Below are 22,208 nucleotides of genomic sequence, written 5' to 3'. Positions count from 1 at the left end.
ATGTATACAATTATAGTAATGGAAATTAGGGTGTTACAAAAACACGTAAATTGAAGATGTTGCCAAAAACGTTAAAAAAATAAAGATCGTTATTTTGTTGTGAAATATAGAATGACACTTTTTAGCTCCGCTGTCGACTTTTTCGAGCGGAGCTTATCATATGAGTGATTGTCCGTCGTCGTCCGTGTCAATGTTTTACTTTTTCGACTTCTTCTTGAAAACTACAAGCCTGAATGCTTTGATACTTGGTGTATATGTACCTTGGGTAGACCTCTCTTAGGTTTGTTCATTTCATGTTGATATCTTCAATTCTCTAATTTTGGTGAATATTTTTGTCATTTTTGGTAAAAAGTGATATTTTCGACTTCTTGTTAAAAACCGCAAGTCCAATTGCTTTGATATTACCTATATATGTACTACATGTGAACCTCTCTCAGATTTGTTCATTTTGTGATGATATCTTCAATTCTCTAATTTTGGTGAATATTTTTGTAATTTTTGGTAAAAAGTGATATTTTCGACTTCTTGTTAAAAACCAATAGTTCAATTGCTTTGATATTACATATATAGATACTACATGTAGACCTTTCTCAGATTTGTTCATTTTGTGATGATATCTTCAGTTCTCTAATTTTGGTGAATATTTTTGTCATTTTTGGTAAAAAGTGATATTTTCGACTTCTTGTTGAAAACTGTAAGTCCGATTGCTTTGATATTACATATATAGGTACTACATGTGGACCTCTCTCAGATTTGTTCGTTTTGTGATGATATCTTCAATTCTCTAATTAATTTATTTTGGTGAATATTTTTGTGATTTTTTGGTATAAAGTGATATTTTCGACTTCTTGTTAAAAACTGTAAGTCTGATTGCTTTGATACTATTCATATTGTTCATTTTCTAATCATGTCTTCAGTTCTTTAATTGAAATGTGCATTGCTAACAGCGGAGCTATCTCAGCCGATAGGCTGCTTGTTTGTTCCCTTTTTTGTGGACAACAGTAAATATTTCACCTATATAACCCACTCACATCGGTAAATTGTATACAATATAAGAAAGTTCAAACATTTGGTAGAAAAACATAGAAATAAATATTTTCAGTTCTGTTTCCATGACATCTATTTTATAAGCCTGTTTGGCACCAGTACATGTAAGCTACCATGTTCTAAACTTTCAGCCAATTTGAAGTTCAACTTTTGAAGTTATAGATGAAATCATTTTCTCAATTTCTGACAACAGATTCTATGTCAGACTTTACCCATATCCTTTGCTGAAGAATCAAGATGGCGGACTACATAAATGTTGATTGTCTAGAGAATGAAAAGTGATACAGTAGAACGTTGATTATCCGGACTGTTAGGGGGACATGCTTTTTGTTCGGTTATGCAAACAGTTCGGATATGCGATCTTGTGTGGGCGTGCTCAAATTTACAGGCTCACGTACACACGAATTCTAACGCACATAACTGTAATGAAATCAAACAATAGTGCATGTAGAGTACATCATTAAAAACATTTTTATTTAATCAGTAATACATTGTAATAAAAATATTGCACGCTGGAATATTAAAAAAATTTTCAAAATGTCCGTAAAATGCAGTGTTCTCCCCAGAAAAATGTATCAGAGTGGCGGCTAATTTGCATATAATTTACATATCATTAGCATTTGTCTGAAGATAAAGAAAACAATAATGACAGGCTTGCATGGATGAAAATGTGTCTTTATTTTTTAACAAATTTATGTAGAAGATTAAATGAATCTGCTGCTGTGTGATTTCTATGTAATGTTGATTTTTCGGACTTTCATGGAAGCCCAGTGATCTGCAGCTTTTGAGAACGCCGTGATTTTCTTTGCTTCCCACTTCTATTAAATGACATGGCCTTCTTGTGCATCTCCGAGTGTGCGTGTTTATCGATAGCATATTTCGTAATAGTTATACATGGCATAGAATTCCATACCAAAGAACTATTTCTGGATGTTTTTAAGTTGAATTTTCCACATATGTGTCACAGCATTCCTAAAAGATAAGAAATAGGAGCGAATCAATACTTGTATTTAAAAAATATCGTCACGATCAAACACGAAAATAAACAAATTGCCGCCATTTTGAAAAGTCGCTAAACTTAAAAATTGCCACGATAAACTTTACCCAACTATTTCAAAACACAATACTAGTATTAGTTACTTTGATAAATCGTAGCCGACAATTTTTGAACTTCCAGAAAGAAGGTCGTTTCCAAAAAAATGTTTCGACGATCGGCAAAAAATGAAGCCATACAAAAATTTACTAAACTAGGTCAAAACTCGCTTCCAAGTAAAACGCTACAAATAAATACTTTTTTTACCTTTGCCATCGGATGTTTCTCTCAGCCACGTATATTTTGTTGTCCATTGTGCATCAAATCTAGAGTTTATTTTTTTGCACTTTTCGTTGTAACATCATCTTGGACACGTTTAGTACCACTGCCGACAGGGGTACCGGTGACCGCGTTGCTGGTGGGTTTATCGCTCGCAACCAGGGGCCCAGCAGGGCGTTCTACGCGGAACCACAACGTAATATTTCTGCTGTTTGACATCGTTGCTTCTTCCAGCCAAATATGCTACTGAGAAAATACTCGCTATTACCCCAATTAAATAGGGCGAAAGTGTTTATTGTCGAAGTACGAAGCTGTATTAGTCCATTGTCTTTGCGTAATCACTGACATGTTTCCATTCACACCTGATTTGGCTCACAGTACCGGACGCTGATGACGCTGACTAACAGATTCGCACGTGTATTAACAAGCTAAAACAAAGAGTAACAGGAAATGCCACAGAGTAGCGGGCAATCTCTCAGAGTAGCGGCATAAATAATGGAGTAGCGGCCCCGCTACGCTAAAACGCTTTGGGGAGAACACTGAAAATGTAGCGATAATAAAGTTCCTTTGCTTCTTTCTTGGGAAAACCAAGTCCCGGAACCAAGTGGAGACGGATTTCTCTAAACGATCGTCATTGGCTGTTTCCATTATCTTTCGTTTCAGTCCTGCACTTGAATTAATTGTACTGGAAAAATCCAGCAGCTTTTGTTTTGCCTTGATATCGGATATCGTCGATTTACCAACACATTACTTGGTAGATAGATTGCTTGCGGTTTCGCCACGTTCTAGTCGATTTATAATTGACATCTCCACGTCCAAATCAAGCACACAGTGTTTGCGTTTCACTGGGGTAGCCATGTCAACGCTAAATAAAAGCACTGATAAAGTAAACAAGTGAAAGGTCGCTTCGTATACGCTGTGTATAGATCGGCTCGATGTTACCAGATTGCTCGTGGATTTTCGAATGGTAAACTGCTACAAGATATCCCGATTTTATTGGATTCAGCAAAGTTTTTAACACCTAGAACGATTGACATAATAAATTGTTGTAAAAATCCAGGTTGGCTGCTGTGATCACCGGACGTAAACACTTCGACACTGTGAACCATCAAACGGCCCGCTGACTGTGGTCATTGGTTGTCCTTATCTGCTGATAAACCATCAAAGAGGCACACCAAGGTTTTGTCTTTTTCACTGCACTATTAAACTGGCGTAGCTTCTGTGGCAAGACATCCCAGAAGTTATTTTTTTTCTTTTTGACTCCCGTGTGCGAAGCACAAAAGGGAGTCTTTGCAGTTACCCTGTCTGTATGTCTGTATGTATGTATGTATGTATGTATGTATGTCACTTTTTAGCTCCGCTGTCGACTTTGTCGAGCGGAGCTTATCATATGAGTGATTGTCCGTCGTCGTCGTCGTCGTCCGTGTCAATGTTTTACTTTTTAGGGGCCCAAGCCCAAAGGGCGAGGCCCCTATTCTTATTGTCCGTTTTTTTCTTCTTTCTTCTTTCTTTCTTCCGTAACTTTTTTCGTCAAGCCGTTTGAGAAAACCGCTGAACGGAATGGTCCGATAATGCTTCATGCTGATAGTCCATAATGTGAACTGGTGCAACATGCTTTCAGAATTTCGATTGGTTAATTAGTTTGGCAGCCATATTGGATTGAAATAAAACCGGAAGTGGCTGTTTGACCACTTTCTGAGGGTCTAGGCATCTAGATTTTTTTATGGTATATAGTACAACTCATGTGTAATAGATATCAACAATAAAAACTTTAGCGGCCATGTGACTTTTCCCGCCATTTTGTTTTTCCTAAAAACGGCAATAAACACTTGAAAATCTTCTTCTTCAGAACCACTATGCAGAATGCTCTCATATGTAGTATTTGGCTTCTATATATGAAGCCCATTTACGTTTGAAAAAATTGTTATGATTGGTCACATGGTTTGGCTGCCATTTTGGGTTTCTTCTAAACAGGAAGTAGTTTTTTACTCATGCCACACTTGAGGGATTACGTTCAATATTGCTGCATGGCATCTGTATATCAAACTCTTTCAGAAACCTAAAAAAGATTTCAGATCAGTCACATGGTTTGGCCGCCATCTTGGATTTTAGGCAAAATTGACCAACAGTTTGGGCATTTGTTTCTCAGAGGTGATTCAACCGATTAACTGCTCGTTTTGAATATAACATGCCTGAACATTGCTACATATGAGAAAAATAATATATTTTCGATAAGTCACGTGGTTTGGCCGCCATCTTGGATTATGTGAAAATGAAACTTGTGCAATTTCATGTGTTGTATTGGTCAGGTTTGGCTGAAATTGTGTATGTCAATTCTACTCAAGAGTCGCATTCTTTTCCCTGAATGTCACACGGCTAGGTTGTGTGGCTACGCGCCCATGGGGTGGGGGCTTCTAACCTCATTAATATGCATAACTGCTATATCTTGAGCACTGTTGTAGTTAGGAAGATGAAACCTGCTGAATTGTGATGACGTTAAACAAGAGATTTGAATAAAATAACAGATGACCATATATGGTCAGGTGGACTCATTAATATGCATAACTGTTATATCTCAAGCACTGTTGCAGGTAGGAAGATGAAACCTGTGTTATTATGATGATGTTAAACAAGAGATTTGGCTAAAATAACAGATGACCATATATGGTCATGTGAACTCATTAATATGCATAATTGTCATATCTGAAACACTGTTGCAGAACAAGACATGCAACCAGTGCCATAATGAAGACATCTCCCAAAAAAATTAACTCATATAAGAGAATATCATTTATGATTATGTAACCTCATTAATATGCATGGGCACATGGCTCCTTGTATATTCTAAAAACCGTATCTCAATAACCGAACCAGGTAAATAGAAGGAAGCATCAGCATGTCAACCTCATTGTACAAATCATTCAAAGTACTTTAATGGCAATTCGCTGAATTATGATGACATTAAACAAGAGATTTGAATAAAATAACAGATGAACATATATGGTCAGGTGAACTAATTAATATATGCATAAGCACATGGCTCCTTGCATATTCTAAAAAAATATCTCGATAACCAAACCAGGTAAAAAGAAGGAACCATCGGCACGTCAACCTCATTGTACAAATCATTCAAAGTACTTTTATGGCAATTCATTGACCACTTTAATTACATAATTCGTCTGATAGCTCCGGTGACGCCGCTTGCGGCTTTAATTTGACTTCTTCTTGAAAACTACAAGCCTGAATGCTTTGATACTTGGTGTATATGTACCTTGGGTAGACCTCTCTCAGATTTGTTCATTTCATGATGATATCTTCAATTCTCTAATTTTGGTGAATATTTTTGTCATTTTTAGTAAAAAGTGATATTTTCGACTTTTTGTTGAAAACCGCAAGTGCAATTGCTTTGATATTACATATATAGGTACTACATGTGGACCTCTCTCAGATTTGTTCATTTTGTAATGATATCTTTAATTCTCTAATTTTGGTGAATATTTTTGTCATTTTTGGTAAAAAGTGATATTTTCGACTTCTTGTTGAAAACCGCAAGTCCAATTGCTTTGATATTACATATATAGGTACTACATGATGACCTCTCTCAGATTTGTTCATTTTGTAATGATATCTTCAATTCTCTAATTTTGGTGAATATTTTTGTAATTTTTGGTAAAAAGTGATATTTTCGACTTCTTGTTGAAAACCGCAAGTCCAATTGCTTTGATATTACATATATAGGTACTACATGTGGACCTCTCTCAGATTTGTTCATTTTGTAATGATATCTTTAATTCTCTAATTTTGGTGAATATTTTTGTAATTTTTGGTAAAAAGTGATATTTTCGACTTCTTGTTGAAAACCGCAAGTCCAATTGCTTTGATATTACATATATAGGTACTATATGTGGACCTCTCTCAGATTTGTTCATTTTGTAATGATATCTTTAATTCTCTAATTTCGGTGAATATTTTTGTAATTTTTGGTAAAAAGTGATATTTTCGACTTCTTGTTGAAAACCGCAAGTCCAATTGCTTTGATATATTATACATATAGGTACTACATGTGGACCTCTCATGATATCTTCTGTTCTTTAATTGCCATGTGCATTGCTAACAGCGGAGCTATCTCAGCCGACAGGCTGCTTGTTTTGTTCCACCATTATCTCAAGAACCACTAATCAAATTTTGGTGAAACTTGGTACATAGATGCTCTGGGATAATGCGCAGAGTTGATTAAGTTTTGGTAAAAATCTATGAATATTAATTACCTAATTTGCATGATAATTAGCTGATTTTTAGCTGTTCCAAGACTGTTCCACTGATATCTGAAGAACCACTCATTGGATTTTGATGAAACTTGGCACATGGATGCTCTGAAGTAGTGCGCAGATTTGATTAGTTTTGGGTAAAAATCTATGAATATTAATTATCTAATTTGAATGATAATTAACTGATTTCAAGCTGTTCCATGACTGTTCCACTGATATTTGAAGAACCACTCATTGGATTTCAATGAAACTTGGCACATGGATGTTCTGAACTAATGTGCAGATTTGATTAGTTTTGGGTAAAAATCTTTTAATATTATTAATTACCTAATTTACATAATGATTAATCAATTTTCGGCTTTTCCACCGATATCTCAAGTACTAATCATAACATTTCAATAAAACTTGGTACATAGATGTCATATGACACTACACAGACCTGATAGTGTTTAGGGTAATATCAGTACATATTAATTACCTAATTTGCATAATTAATTAATTTTCAGCTTTTGATATTTCGAGTAGTAATGATCACATTTCAATGAAACTTGGTACATAGTTACTTGAGGACTGTGCAGAGACCTAATTAGTTTTTGGGTAAATATGTGTCCATATTAATCACCTTATTAGCATAATTAGTTAATTTTCAGCTTTTCACCTGATATCTCAAGTACTAATCATCACATTTCAATGAGACTTGCGACATTTTCTAGGAATATGCAGAGACCTGATTAATTTTGGGATAAATAATTGTGCCTATTAATTACCTAATTTGCATAATTAGTTAATTTTTTGCTGTTCTATGGCTGTTGCACTGATGTCTACAAACCACTCATTGGATTTCAATGAAACTTTTAAAGAGTGTACTCATCACATTTCAATGAACCTAGGACTATACACCATATTAGTTTTTGGTAAATATGTATGCTTCTTAATCACTTAATTAACATAATTAATTAATACTGATATCTCAAGTATTGATCATCACATTTGAATAAAATTTGGTACATAAATGCTCCAGGACAATAGACGGCCTGATTAATTTTGGGTTAAAATCTGTTCATATTAACTCTCTAATTAGCATAATAATTAATATTTTTTGGGTTCTAATCACATTTCAATGAAACTTGGTACATTGTGCAGACCTTATTAGTTTTACACTTAAATCTGTTCATATCAGTTACCTGATTTACATAATTAGTTTTCAGCTATTCCATCAATATCTCAAGTACAAGTAATTTTGAATTAATTTTTAATGCGTCTTCAATACTCTCAGCACACGGGAGTTCTTTCTAAGCTTTCTTTGATTTTATTCTGAAAAGGATGTGACTTCTGATACTGGACATTAAAATTAAAAATTGGAAAAAAACATGGGATCGGCTCATGGCCGCGTTTCTTTGACGGCAGCGGAACCCCGTACAATTTTCCCGGGAAACGTATTCGAACTGCGGTGACTTACAACTTGGTGAAGTTAAGGATTTGACTGTAAACAGTGGAGAAGACATTTGATGAAGTTTGTGTTTTAGGACATTTGTTATTTACAGTGGAATACTGGTGTTGCATAATAGGCTTGTCTGAATTAGGAAATTATTGGATACTGTAATTCGTTTCATTGTTTGCGCAGACACTGTAAACAAACGTACACGTGAAAGACGTCGGATTACATGTTGATAATAGCTTTATTGAAAGTGTTGCACCAGGAAATCACACAAGACGACTGTAGTATTTATTGTTCACAGTTGACTTTTGTATTATACGGAACACAGCCAGGCATGCATACTAACTTTAGGGGACACACAGTAGGTTCGGATAACCGAACATTTCGGATAATCAACGTCCGGATAATCAATATTCTACTGTATAAAAAAACTGTAAATTGCATTTTCTTACATTTGCCAAGCTCTTTTAGCTGGGAGTATTATGTTGTTAGCCTTGATTTTAAATTTAGATTCTCAATATGCGAGGCTGTAATTGTTACACCAGATTCAATGACTTGTTTGTTAATGATGTTAATATGAGGTTATTACGAGGATACTGCAAAGTATGCACAAAGACAGTACAGCGCAGTGTTCGAAATTAACGTCGGTCCGTCGGCCTCACGCCGACAGTGGGTGTAAAGGGCCTAGAGCTGTGAAAAACCATCAGTCTTTGTGACCGACCATAAATTTATATTTAAAAAAAAACGTTCCATTATTAATTATGATTGCAAGACCAAATATATAATAAATATCGATAGGAACTCCAGAATTGTTTCAAAATTGCGTTTTCTTGCACGTTTGATCAACAAATGGCATCACTCATCGACCTGGGCATACGAGTCTTAATTCAAGCTTGCCGAATGATCGCGAAATGCGTCGAACGTGGGAACTGTAACAAACGATCTGATTGGTTGTAGGCCGATCAAGCCTCCGATTCAAACCAATAGAATTCGCGCTTACATTTTATGTTCCGCCATCTTTGATTTGCATCAAACACGCTGAAAACTACACAAACAGCAAGAATACGAACGGTCTAGGCGTAAACCACGCACATTCCAAATTAGCTGGCAGGCGGAGTTCAAAGACTGGTTACTTTTTGATAACAACAACAAGGTGATGTATTGCCGGCCTTGTCGAGGATCGTGCAGCAGAATTGATCCTTGTAGAAGCTGAGGCTGACGCCAATGATTGTGAACACGATGCAAAATGCATGTCAAATTCAGAGTCGGCCAGTGATCATGATAGTGTTTTTTCTGAAGATTTTGATGAGTTTAGTGACGATGAAAGAAATGATGATGACCTCTTTGAGGCTGCAGATAATATATCTGATTAATTAGTAAATAAAGGTTTTGCAATTGCAAGCTTGTATTATCTGTTTAGTCTTTGTTTGTTAAATATCAGGGCCTACAGTTAGCTAGAAGGACCTACAGTTTCAATTTGACATAGGTCCTTCGGGCCTTTTATGATTTTCAGTTAATTTCGAACACTGGTACAGTGGAAGTATTGATCAACGCACAGCAAAGGTCGATGGGACCGCGTACTGTCTGAGTGCATACTTTGCAGTATCTTCCTAATAACCTTATTATTATACATCTTTTCTCCCTAGGAATGCATCATGGGAATGCTGAAATCCAAAACTTTTAGAATGAAATCAGCGAAATTCTTTGTGTGGTCAGATCAAGGTCAAACTTTGGGGGGCAGCCATGTTTGTTTTTTTGGAATTTGTGTTTCCTAATATGGTAGAATGAAAATACCTAGTGCAATACCGCAAAATTATGGCACGCTATAACTTATAGCGTTACAGTGACAGTGTATAATAATTGTTGTTAATTCTTCTTGTTACAGATTGCAGCTGTAGTGGGCATGTACCCGTGTAGTAGGACTATCGTGACCTATTATGGCCGATCAAAGCCCTAATTTACTACATCAAGGGGGGTCACAGCAGCGACGATCTACACGTGGCACAACAAAACGCAAAAATTCCACAAACTGTGATAATTATTCTTCTAAGAGCCAAAAAAAAAGGTATTGTGATTTTTAAATGTATGCCTTACCTTTTCTTACATTTAATAATGTTCAAAAATTTTAAGTTTATTTTGTCTTCTTAGACACTGGCCATTTACCTAAGCACATTTTGATATTACTCAGTGATGTATGCAACAAACACTTCATTGTCATTTTGTACTATCTCTTTATGTATTTTGTTGATCACTATTATTAATTTCAGGTCCTCACAGACTCCAAATACTGAAGTGAACTGTTCTTCAACTAGTACACAGCAGTTATATAAAAGTAATCCACAGAGGTTAGTTTGTTTTGTCTAGGTTCAACAACTGAAGATTTCTCTAGTCATACCAGTGAGCCATATGCCAGTCTGATTAGAATAAGTTTTGTTATTGTTACTTTTGAGTAGAACCCATTAGATCTGATCAACTACCACATTCATTCATTTTGACTGGCTAATCAGAATGGAATGTGTATTTCAAACAAGAAAGCACCATGCTAAATGAACGCAATATGTCAGTACAACCTTGATGCATGACATAATGGGTAGTGTGTGATTTTGATTTCTATGATTGGCTGCAGTGACCTTCAGCACTTGCCAGGATTGCGATATTCTGTGTTGGAAAAATGTTGAAGGAAATGTAAATTTGTTTCATGCTGTTCCTGTCAGTGCGCTGTGAAAATCACATTATGAGTAGCAGATGGATGCAGCAGGATGAAATGCATAGGCCCACTTAAGTAAATGGGTATTATGACAATACTCAATACTCAGTATTTTCCTTTCAAGAATTCCAAAACCGTCATTAAAACAATGTCTATTTTTCTCTTTCAGACAACCAGGTAAACGTGGACGTACTCCTAAAAGAAAGCATCCTTTGCCGTCTCTCTGTATAGAAACATTGAAAGTACAGAAACTTTCTTCTACCCAAACTGTCTCTGTTGATACAGTTCCACCTAAAAGGAAAAGAGGTAGGCCCCGGAAAGTTGCATGTGAGAGTGCTGATCAAGCCAGTTCTAGTATAAATAAACCTCTGTCAAGAGCTACACTTAAGAAGTTTGAAACTACCCAGAGTGAGTCAAACCGTCAAAGAAGTCAAAGTCTTTGTAGCGATTCATCTAAAAACTCTACTTCGAGTAAACAAGGAAAAGGTGTTTCAGATAAAGGTTGCCGGAATAGGAGTGTGAGTACAGCCTCAACTGCTTCAATACAAAGTGCAGTACCACTGCGAAGAAGCAGAAGGAATTCACGTAGATCAAGTATTGATTCTGCTGTCAGTTTAGATCGACAAGAGAACGTGCCATCTACGTCTGTTGCTATCAGAACAAACCGTCGAAAAAAGAAACCGACTGACAATAAAGTCAAAGTAAAAAGTGAAGTATTCAAACTGGAGGCCACAGAACCAAGTTCATCAAAAACCAAACCGAAGAGAAAACCAGGAAGACCCCCGACAAATAAAACAAGCAGCTCAGAACCAAGTACTTCAAAAGGAAAAGGTTTTAAAAAACAGACTACTAAAGGAAAGGGCAAACATTTGAAAGCTACTGATCCAAGTAGTTCAGTCAGTTCAAAAACGGGGAACAGTACATCAACCAATCCCTCTGACCCACAGGCTCCTACCTCTTCATCAAGGAGGTCTTCAAGAGGTCGTGAAGCTGCAGGCAGAGGTAAGTGAATCATTGATGTAATTTACTTACTACATACAGCTAGATATTGTTTGTTGTAATACCATGTGCTACAGAGGCCGATTTTTGGTTGATCAGTATCACATGTTGTATACTTATTACCATACTTCCCCGGTTATAAGCCCCTTCCTGGGTATAAGCCCACCCCTATATTTTTAGAAATTTTTTAGTTGAGGTCATCCGCAGTTATGGACTGTTATTACTCGCAATGAAAACCAAGCTTTCAAAACCTCAAAAATGTGGTCATTGAATAATCAGTGTCTATTGAGACTATTGTGAATGGTGTATGAACAGGTAAACTGTGCTTCAATATCACCTATTGGTGACCATGAATGGTGTTAAATACTTTCTATATGCTCAGTTTACTTTTCGAAAATCGTGAATCACCAGTTTTATTGTCGAATTCGATGCTAACTAATCGTATTTTAACAATGCAGTAACGGACAAAAAAATTACGTCGTCAACACTTGGAAATTTCTGGAAAATTTCTTCAGTAAGACACGGCATTTTGATTGGTTAGGACGAACTTGACTTGATTCAGAGGATGTTGTTTCAGGTCAAATCAGGCAGAAAAAAACATCTTGGCAGAGATTGCCTTGCATCAAGAATTTTCCCACAGGCCCTGATCATTTTACATCAATATGTATAGGCTTATGACTAGGGAAATACAGTAGATGATAATAAGCTATTTTTTGCTTTGTGCGAGATCCTGTGAGACTGTTAGATTTGCCTAGCAAACGGTTGCTAGTCATGTGATACAGGTCAAGCTTTGATTAAAAATGGCATTAAATCCTGAGTTGTGCGTTGAATTTCCAAGTGATTTCTTGTATCTGTTTTCAACCATGGCTGACTTCGATAGAATGATGATGCCACAGCCTAAATACATTCCCTGTAAATGTCATTGTTTCATTGTACAACTATAAAAAGAATATTCAAAGAAGACCCTGATTTCTTATGTCACGATCTAAAAACAATGTCGCTACAAGACTTAACAAACTTGATTGTAATTTCACCAATCTTTTGAAATTACCTGGTTACTCTAAAGATTTCAGTAATGCTCCAGAATTCGGCTTATCCATTGTTTTCAATTATTCTATATTAGCAATCTCAATAGCCACGTTAGCGTATACCACGGAGGAACTATATAGCTCCATGCATATAGTAACTGAGATTTGAAATGGCTAAAATAACTACTAAATTCTGAAGTTACAATATCATGCTATTCTATAGCACAATGCGTGATGTTGAGGAAATAATAACCACTATAAAGCAGAATATCCGTATAATGATATCATTTTTTCCATTCATAATAAATTATAAGTATTATAAGGTTATTATAAAGATACCTCAAAGTATGCACAAAGACAGTACAGCGGCGTACCAGAGTCGATGCGACAGCGAACTTTCTGAGTCCATACTTTAAGGTATCTTTGTATCCGGTCAAACCCTGGTGTAAGAGGACGCTTACGCGTGTAATCATTCCATATTTGCAATTCGCATTTCCTAATATGGTAGGATGAAAATACCCAGTCAAATACGAAAAATTATGGCACGCTGTAACTTAATGCGTTACGGTGACAGACGTATAATAATACAATTTATTTGTGGCTAATGATAACTTAATGTGGCAAATAACATGCTAGCCGGGCCTGCAAAGTGTTCTAAGATGTCAAATTATATTGCGACGAGCATGTGGTTGATCTGCAGTACACAGCATTTCCGAAACAAGTTCATTTTGCTGGGCTTGGTTACGACCTTATCTTCCACGATTTGATAATACAGTATTCAACATCTTTCGCAAAGTGCAGGGAACAAATGTACGTGTACTGGGTGAAATTGTCTGCCCGAGAACAGGTACTGATCTATTGATCACACTTTTCAGACTTTGTTTTTAGTCCCCGTTCGGACGCAGTCCGAAAACGGGGTCTTATGTTTTGACCTCCGTGCGTCTGTGCGTGCGTGCGTCCGGACCTGTATCTTAGAAATGCCCTGACCAATTACAATCAAACTTCACACATACATCATACATGATATCATACATATGCACGTCAATTTGTTTAATGATCTGATTCAAGATGGCCGAATGGCGGCCATTTATGTGCTAAAAATCTTAAAAATCAAGCATTTCCTCGGCTGTTTACAGATGGATTTTGTTCAAACCTTGTATATACGTTGGACATTATAGGACCTTGATGCACATCATTTTGTTTTACGATCTGTTTCAAGATGGCCGTATGGCGGCCATTTTTGTGCTAAAAAATCATAAAAATCAACCATTTCTCGGCTGTTTACAGATGGATTTTGTTCAAACTTGGTATATGCATTAGACATTATGGGACCTTGATGCAAATAATTTTGTTTTTCAGATAACATTCAAAATGGCCGACTGGCGGCCATTTTGTATTAATCAATGTGGTTCTCCGACTTGTTTTGACTTATTATGTTCAAATTTTAAATATTCTTTATACATCATGTCATAGATAGACAGATATATTGGTTTGACGATCCTATTCAAAATGGCCGAATGGTTGTCATTTTTGTACTAAAAAATCATCAAATATTAATAGCATTTCTGGCATTTATGGATGGATTTCGTTCAAACTTGGTACATACATTACACATTACGGGTTCCTGACGGGTCATTTTATTTTTTCAGATCAGATTCAAAATGGCTGTCTGGCGGCCATTTTGTTTTAATGAATGGGTTTCTTTGCAGTTAGTGTGTCTGCATGTGTGTGTGTGTGTGTGTGTGTGTGTATGTATGTATGTATGTGTATGTGTATGTCTGTATGTGTGTCCAACTGTTCCACTGCTATCTCAAGAACCATACATCGGTTTTTGATGAAACTTGGTGCATAGATGCTCTGGGCCAATGCGCAGATTTGATTAGGTTTTGGTAAAAATCCATGCTCGTTAATTACCTAATTTGCATGATAATTAGCTAATTTTTAGCTGTTCTATGACTGTTCCACTGATATCTAAAGAACCACTCATTGGATTTTGATGAAACTTGGTACATAGATGCTCTGAACATATGCGCAGATTTGATTAGTTTTTGGTAAAAATCTGTGCATATTAATTACCTAATTTGCATGATAATTAGCTATTTTTTAGTGGTTCCATGACTGTTCCACTGATATCTAAACAACCACTCATTGGATTTTGATGAAACTTGGTACATAGATGCTCTGAACTAATGCTAGGTTTTGATTAGTTTTTGGTAATAATCCGTGGATACTAATTACCCAATTTGCATAATGATCAGTCAATTTTCGGTTTTTCCACTGATATCTCAAGTACTAATCATCACATTTCAATGAAACTTGGTACATAGATGTCATATGACACTGCACAGACCTGATAGTTTTTATGGTAATATCAGTACATATAATTACCTAATTTGCATAATTAATTAATTTTCAGCTTTTGATATAAGTAGTGAGCATTACATTTCAATGAAACTTGGTACTTACATACTCAAGGACTATGCAGAGATTGATTGCTTCGGATAAATATTTGTGCATATTAATCACCTAATTTGCATAATTAGTTAATTTTCTGCTTTTCCACTAGTATCTCAAGTACTAATCATCACATTTCAATGAAACTTGGTACATAGATGTCATATGACACTGCACAGACCTGATAGTTTTTATGGTAATATCAGTACATATAATTACCTAATTTGCATAATTAATTAATTTTCAGCTTTTGATATAAGTAGTGAGCATTACATTTCAATGAAACTTGGTACTTACATACTCAAGGACTATGCAGAGATTGATTGCTTCGGATAAATATTTGTGCATATTAATCACCTAATTTGCATAATTAGTTAATTTTCTGCTTTTCCACTAGTATCTCAAGTACTAATCATCACATTTCAATGAAACTTGGTACATAGATCCTTTAGGACTATGCAGACACCTGATTAGTTTCAGGGTAAATAATTGTGCATATTAATTACCTAATTTGCATAATTAATTTTCAGCTTTTCTACTGATATCTAAAGTACTAATCATCACATTTCAATGAATCTAGAATTATGCAGAGACCCAATTAGTTTTTGGTAAATATTTGCATATTAATCACCTAATTTGCATAATTAACCAATTTCCAACTTTTACACTGATATCTCAGGTACTAATCATCACGAATCAATGAATGTTTATACATGGATGCTGTAGGACAATAGACAGATCTGGATAATTGTGGGTTAAAATCTGTACATATTAATTACCCAATTTGCATAATTAACCAATTTTAAGCTTTCACACTGATATCTGAAGTACTAATTTCCATTTTAATGAAACTTAGTACAAAGATGCTCTAGGACAATGTACAAACCTAATTAGTTTGGAGTGAAACTCTGTTCATATTAATTCCCTAATTAGCATAATAATTCATAATTGACTCCGGTGTGCGAAGCACAAAAGGGAGTCTTTGCAGTTACCCTGTCTGTATGTATGTATGTATGTCACTTTTTAGCTCCGACTTTGTCGAGCGGAGCTTATCATATGAGTGATTGTCCGTCGTCGTCGTCCGTGACAATGTTTTACTTTTTCGACTTCTTCTTGAAAACTACAAGCCTGAATGCTTTGATACTTGGTGTATATGTACCTTGGGTAGACCTCTCTTAGGTTTGTTCATTTCATGTTGATATCTTCAATTCTCTAATTTTGGTGAATATTTTTGTAATTTTTGGTAAAAAGTGATATTTTCGACTTCTTGTTAAAAATCAATAGTTCAATTGCTTTGATATTACATATATAGATACTACATGTAGACCTTTCTCAGATTTGTTCATTTTGTGATGATATCTTCAGTTCTCTAATTTTGGTGAATATTTTTGCCATTTTTGGTGAAAAGTGATATTATTTTTGGTAAAAAGTGATATTTTCGACTTCTTGTTAAAAACTGTAAGTCCGATTGCTTTGATACTATTCATATTGTTCATTTTCTAATGATGTCTTCAGTTCTTTAATTGAAATGTGCATTGCTAACAGCGGAGCTATCTCAGCCGATAGGCTGCTTGTTTTGTTCCATCGTTATCTCAAAAACCACTAATCAAATTTTGGTGAAACTTGGTACATAGATGCTCTGGGATAATGCAGAGTTGATTAGGTTTTGATAAAAATTCATGAATATTAATTACCTAATTTTTAGCTGTTCCATGACTTCCACTGATATCTGAAGAACCACTCATTGGATTTTGATGAAACTTGGCATGTACATATTAATTACCTAATTTGCATAATTAATTAATTTTCAGCTTTTGATATTTCGAGTAGTAATGATCATGTTTCAATGAAACTTGGCACATAGTTACTTGAGGACTGTGCAGAGACCTAATCAGTTTTTGGGTAAATATTTGTGCATATTGATCACCTTATTAGCCTAATTAGTTAATTTTCAGCTTTTCACCTGATACAAATGTATCTCAGGTACTAATCATCACATTTCAATGAGACTTGCGACATGCAGAGACCTGATTAATTTTGGGATAAATAATTGTGCATATTAAATACCTAATTTGCATAATTAGTTAATTTTTTGCTGTTCTATGGCTGTTGCACTGATGTCTAAAAAAACACTCATTGGATTTTAATGAAACTTTTAAAGAGTACCCATCACATTTCAATGAACCTAGGACTATACACCATATTAGTTTTTGGTAAATATTTATGCTTCTTAATCATCTAATTAACATAATTAATACTGATATCTCAAGTATTGATAATCACATTTGAATAAAACTTGGTACATAAATGCTCTAGGACAATAGACAGCCTGATTAATTTTGGGTTAAAATCTGTTTATATTAATTAATACTCTAATTAGCATAATAATTAATAATTTTTTGGTTCTAATCACATTTCAATGAAACTTGGTACATTGTGAAGACCTTATTAGTTTTACACTTAAATCTGTTCATATTAGTTACCTTATTTGCATAATTAGTTTTCTGCGTTTCCATCAATATCTCAAGTAATTTTTAATTAATTTTTAAAGTAACTCCAATACTCTCAGCACACGGGAGTTCTTTCTAAGCTTTCTTTGATTTTTTGGTTTTAATCACATTTCAATTAAACTTGGTACATAGAGTTTTTGTTACATTGCGCAGACCTCATTAGTTTTACAATCAAATCTGTTCATGTTAATTTTCTGATTTGCATAATTAGTTTTCAGCTAAGTAATTTCAAATTATTAGTCCCCGTTCGGACGAAGTCCGAAAACGGGGACTTATAATTCGGTCTCCGTGTGTCCGTGCGTCCGTCCGGAGTCGTATCTTAGAATCCCTTGGACCGATTCCGTTCATTCTTTGCATGTGCCTCGTACTTTATATGGGACATATGCACATGCAGTGGTTTAGCGATTCGATTCAAAATGGCTGACTGGCAGCCATCTTGTTTTTTGAAAATGTCGTATTTTGGACATGCTTTGTCAGTTTTCATTCAAATTTAGTACATAGATCATACATGTTAGGATACATGTCCCGACATTCCGTAAATACCTGAGTCTGTCCGTCCGACCGTCCGTCTGTCCGTGCGTCAGTCTATCCAACGTCATATTTCAGAATCCTGTGGACCGATTCCGTTCATTCTTTGCATGTGCCTAATACCTTATGTGGGACATATGCACATGCAGTGGTTTAGCGATTCAATTCAAAATGGCCGACTGGCAGCCATCTTGTTTTTTGAAAATGTTGTATTTTGAACATGCTTTGTCAGTTGTCATTCAAACTTAGTACATGGATTATACATGTTAGGATACATGTCCATGACGATTTATTTCGCAATTGTTCAATCTTGTTTTTGTTTTTTTATGCGGTATCTTGGACGTGCTCTGTCAGTTTTCATTCAAATTTGGCACATACATGTACTTTATACATGTTAGGATGCATGTCCATGACAATTTGTTTCAAAATCTGGTCAAGGATGGCCGATTGACAGCCATCTGACTTTTTGGCCTTACTACTATATTTCCACAATTTATGTACCATTTTCATTCGTATTTGGCACATACATCATACATATCAGTGTGTTTCATAATCAGATCAAAGATGGCTGAATAACGGCTGTTCTTATTTTGGCCATATTACTATGACACGAAACACGTGTTTTGATGTAAATAAACAATCTGTTGTATACGCCACTTGGAACTCAAGTTTCAAGGACACGCTCGCGACAACCCCTCCGCTTTAATATGACGAGCACAAGGAGAACTTAACGGGGACTGTGTCATTTTCAATGACTTGTATTTAATATGTCTCCAATACTCTCATCACATGGGAGTTCTTTCTAAGCTTTCTTTGATTTTAGTTGCCATCACGATGATATTTGTCTTGTTATAGGGAGAGCATCCAGAGGTGAAAGCCCTTCGCCGGAGCCTGGGAGCTTACGGCGGAGCCAGCGTCAAAAAACAACGGGATCCTGTGCTAGCAGCAGGTATGCATAGTTTGTGTGGAATGTTGTAAAAATGTAAACCACTTTAATTTAGCAGATGACTAATTTTGGTAGTCAAGCACAATTTTGTAGCAGTGAACACATTGGCTCTGCAAAAAAATGTCTCTGTGAGAGCAAAAATTGCAAGCAACATTTAATACTGTTATTTTATGTGATGACATATTGCAATTCAGTTCCTATCATAGTGAAAAACTCAATTTTTAATACTGACAGGGACTAAGTCATTCACAATGTCTTTTTAAAGTTAGGTAACTCAAGCAAGCATTCAGAATGGTGGCTATAATGTATATTGACAGGCTCTATAATATATCCTACATCTTTTATGACTCATGTTAACTTATCAGTTCCTTTTACTTTACTACAAACAGCAGTCGGCGAGGTTCAGGACCAGGAAAACGTACAATTGCTGGGACTCGCCGACAAGAAGCCGCTATGTCTAACAACGATAACCAAGATGGCACAAATGCCAACAATAGACCCAATGAAGAAAATACAACAGCAGGAGCAGCAGGTACGATTTTTTTTTTTCACAAATCATTAGCATTTCTTAAAGTGGATCATAGTTTTATCACTATTTACAATTTGTTTGCACTTGCACTATATAATAACCTAATGTTTAAGGAGATTATTTCTTAATGTACTCCAACTATAGTCATAACAATAGGACTTCAGAACTTTAAATGAAGATATTGTGCATACATTGTCAATTTCAGCAGCACTAAGTCTGCGGTGTGTTTACAATGATATAAAATTTGAAACAATGTTTATACATTAAATAATCAAGTTAGAAACAAAATACAGAGGTGTATAAATATTTGGGACAAAATTTCAATGAAGCTCTGTTGTAATGACAGTTATCGAGTCCAATAAACATGCTCACTTGAACTTGACAGTTTGACCATCCTGATTTTCTAAATGTTTCATTGTAATAGCTGCCACAAGTTCTGTCACTGGTGCTGCTGCTGCCATGGCAGCGATGGGAGAAAACGAGTCTGATGAATCAGAGATGGGAAGATTACAAGGTACTTTCTTTTCTCAGGTTTCTCTTTCTTGTTTGTCTACACATTGCTTAGGAAACACATTACTTCAATTTTGATAAATTGACTTTGCAGCTCTTCTTGAAGCTCGTGGGCTTCCCCCTCATCTATTTGGTGCTCTGGGACCACGCATGCACCAATTGCTGAATAGAAGTATGAGCAGTGGTACAAGTATGTATACTTTTTTCAGTAGTATTTGCTGATAGTTTGTCATATTTCAAGTATTATTCTTTGGGGCGGAATTACATCACAGAACAGTCTATGTGGCTGTGCTGTATATTTCTATGGGCGCTGTGAGAGCTGCTGTGGTACACCAGTCAAATGGTCGGTGGAAACAGTAACAGAAAACAAAACAAACTCAACTTAGAGGCAATCCTGAACAATCAAATTTATATATGTTGCACATGTGTAGGGGCAGGGCAGTCTTTTTATAAGGTTCATGCGAGTCTCAACTACTATCCCAAAGTACAGTTTTCTGAAACTTTTCAGCTTTTGTTTTCACCTCTGATGGTTGCCAGGCAGTGAAAATACCTGGATGTCCTCCGAAAATACCTCCTCAAATTTGCATCGTGTGAGCATAATTTTCTGAATTGGCATGTACAAAGGACAGACATCAATTTAGTATTTTGTTTTGCACCATGTAGGTACTAAAGCTCAGCAATTGTTAACTGGATTGCAGTCATCAGATGAAAGTCAACAATTACAAGCAGCTATTGAAATGTGTCAATTACTAGTGATGGGAAATGAAGAAACTCTTGGTGGATTTCCAGTTAAACAGGCTGTACCTGCACTTATTACACTCTTACAGATGGAAGAAAACTTTGATATGGTAAATTGAAATAAAGTAAACTGCACTATCATTTTTATCACCATGGAGTTGATACCAAAGTCAACGTTACTCTTTGAGTATTTTGTGAGTCTACACATTGGTCCACCTTTTGATTTAGGCCAATGCTGTAAAATAAATTCATAATTAATGTGCACATTAATGGAAAAAAAAAACATGGCATGTGATGTCAACATTACTCACTATTTTCTTGCTCAATGTTGGAATGTTGGAATTATGAATATGTTTCCAGTACCTTTGATAAGTAATCGCCTTGGCAATAATACAGATTTAACAAAAACTTTTAAAATTTACATTCTCAAATATTTAGAACTATTTATGCATTCAACTATTCAACCTATCATTTTAATTGTTTTGTAGATGAATAATGCTTGTAGAGCTCTTACATACATGATGGAAGCCTTGCCAAGATCATCAGCAGTAGTAGTAGAAGCTGTGCCTGTATTTTTAGAAAAGGTAAGTCATATGAACTCTGACATGCATTCAACTTTAATGTCATAATAGAATGCATTGTTCTGTGTCAATAAATGACATAGATTCCATAACATTATGTTTCAGAACTTTGTATTGATTGTTTTAAGAATATTTTTTGTGCGATGCATCGTCAGATTTTCGCTTGACTTTAATGCATACGATCTCAGTGAGGCAATGAACCGTGCTCTGAAAAAAACAAAATTGCACAGTTGATTGACATTGTGAACATAACCATAGGCACTGTTCATCTATTAAACAGTTGTACTATTTGAACTAGAGTTACTCTCCTGGGTTAAAATTGAGAAATCATCCACAGCTTTCCATGGCTAGTGGTGTGTATGGTGGCACACATTGTCACTCAATGTGTTTTGGGGGATATGACGCAGTGTTTCAGTACAGCAGATCTCACTGGATGGTATTTATACATAGGATTTTATTACAAGTATTTTGTAACCAAATCTTTTCATACTTGAAATTTCTGTCATTTGAAGACAAAATTGACCACTGGTAATTCTGTATTTTGAAAAACTGGATTTAGTGGAATAGTTTTTCGCTGATACAACCAGAGTATAAGTCTGTTATTTTCTGTTCA

At 35.6% G+C, this 22,208-nt stretch overlaps 1 protein-coding gene and 1 long non-coding RNA gene across 3 annotated transcripts in view; one reads left to right on the top strand and one right to left on the bottom strand.

Annotated features, from left to right (window-relative positions):
* Positions 1-22,208, top strand: part of LOC100369485 (E3 ubiquitin-protein ligase TRIP12-like) — an 83,552-nt gene that overhangs the window by 17,513 nt on the left and 43,831 nt on the right. For both annotated transcript variants that reach the window (XM_085498560.1, XM_006820073.3), the window contains exons 2-10: positions 9,951-10,130; positions 10,333-10,410; positions 10,942-11,774; positions 19,147-19,240; positions 19,627-19,769; positions 20,191-20,280; positions 20,371-20,466; positions 20,940-21,124; positions 21,503-21,598. In XM_085498560.1, the coding sequence (XP_085354686.1) occupies positions 10,003-10,130; positions 10,333-10,410; positions 10,942-11,774; positions 19,147-19,240; positions 19,627-19,769; positions 20,191-20,280; positions 20,371-20,466; positions 20,940-21,124; positions 21,503-21,598 (1,743 nt within the window). In that variant the 5' untranslated portion in view covers positions 9,951-10,002. The remainder of the gene's footprint in view (positions 1-9,950; positions 10,131-10,332; positions 10,411-10,941; positions 11,775-19,146; positions 19,241-19,626; positions 19,770-20,190; positions 20,281-20,370; positions 20,467-20,939; positions 21,125-21,502; positions 21,599-22,208) is intronic.
* LOC146750333 (uncharacterized) lies at positions 1,708-2,897 on the bottom strand. Its single transcript, XR_014929199.1, has 2 exons — positions 2,348-2,897; positions 1,708-2,019 (listed from the first exon to the last, which is right to left on the bottom strand). It is a non-coding gene; the product is annotated as an uncharacterized LOC146750333 (long non-coding RNA).

This window comes from Saccoglossus kowalevskii, chromosome 1 (genome assembly GCF_978046115.1).
Source record: "Saccoglossus kowalevskii chromosome 1, keSacKowa6.1, whole genome shotgun sequence".
NCBI classification, from domain to species: Eukaryota; Metazoa; Hemichordata; class Enteropneusta; family Harrimaniidae; genus Saccoglossus; species Saccoglossus kowalevskii.
The sequence above is the reverse complement of the archived record's forward strand: the minus strand, read 5'-3'. Positions and strand labels throughout refer to the sequence as shown.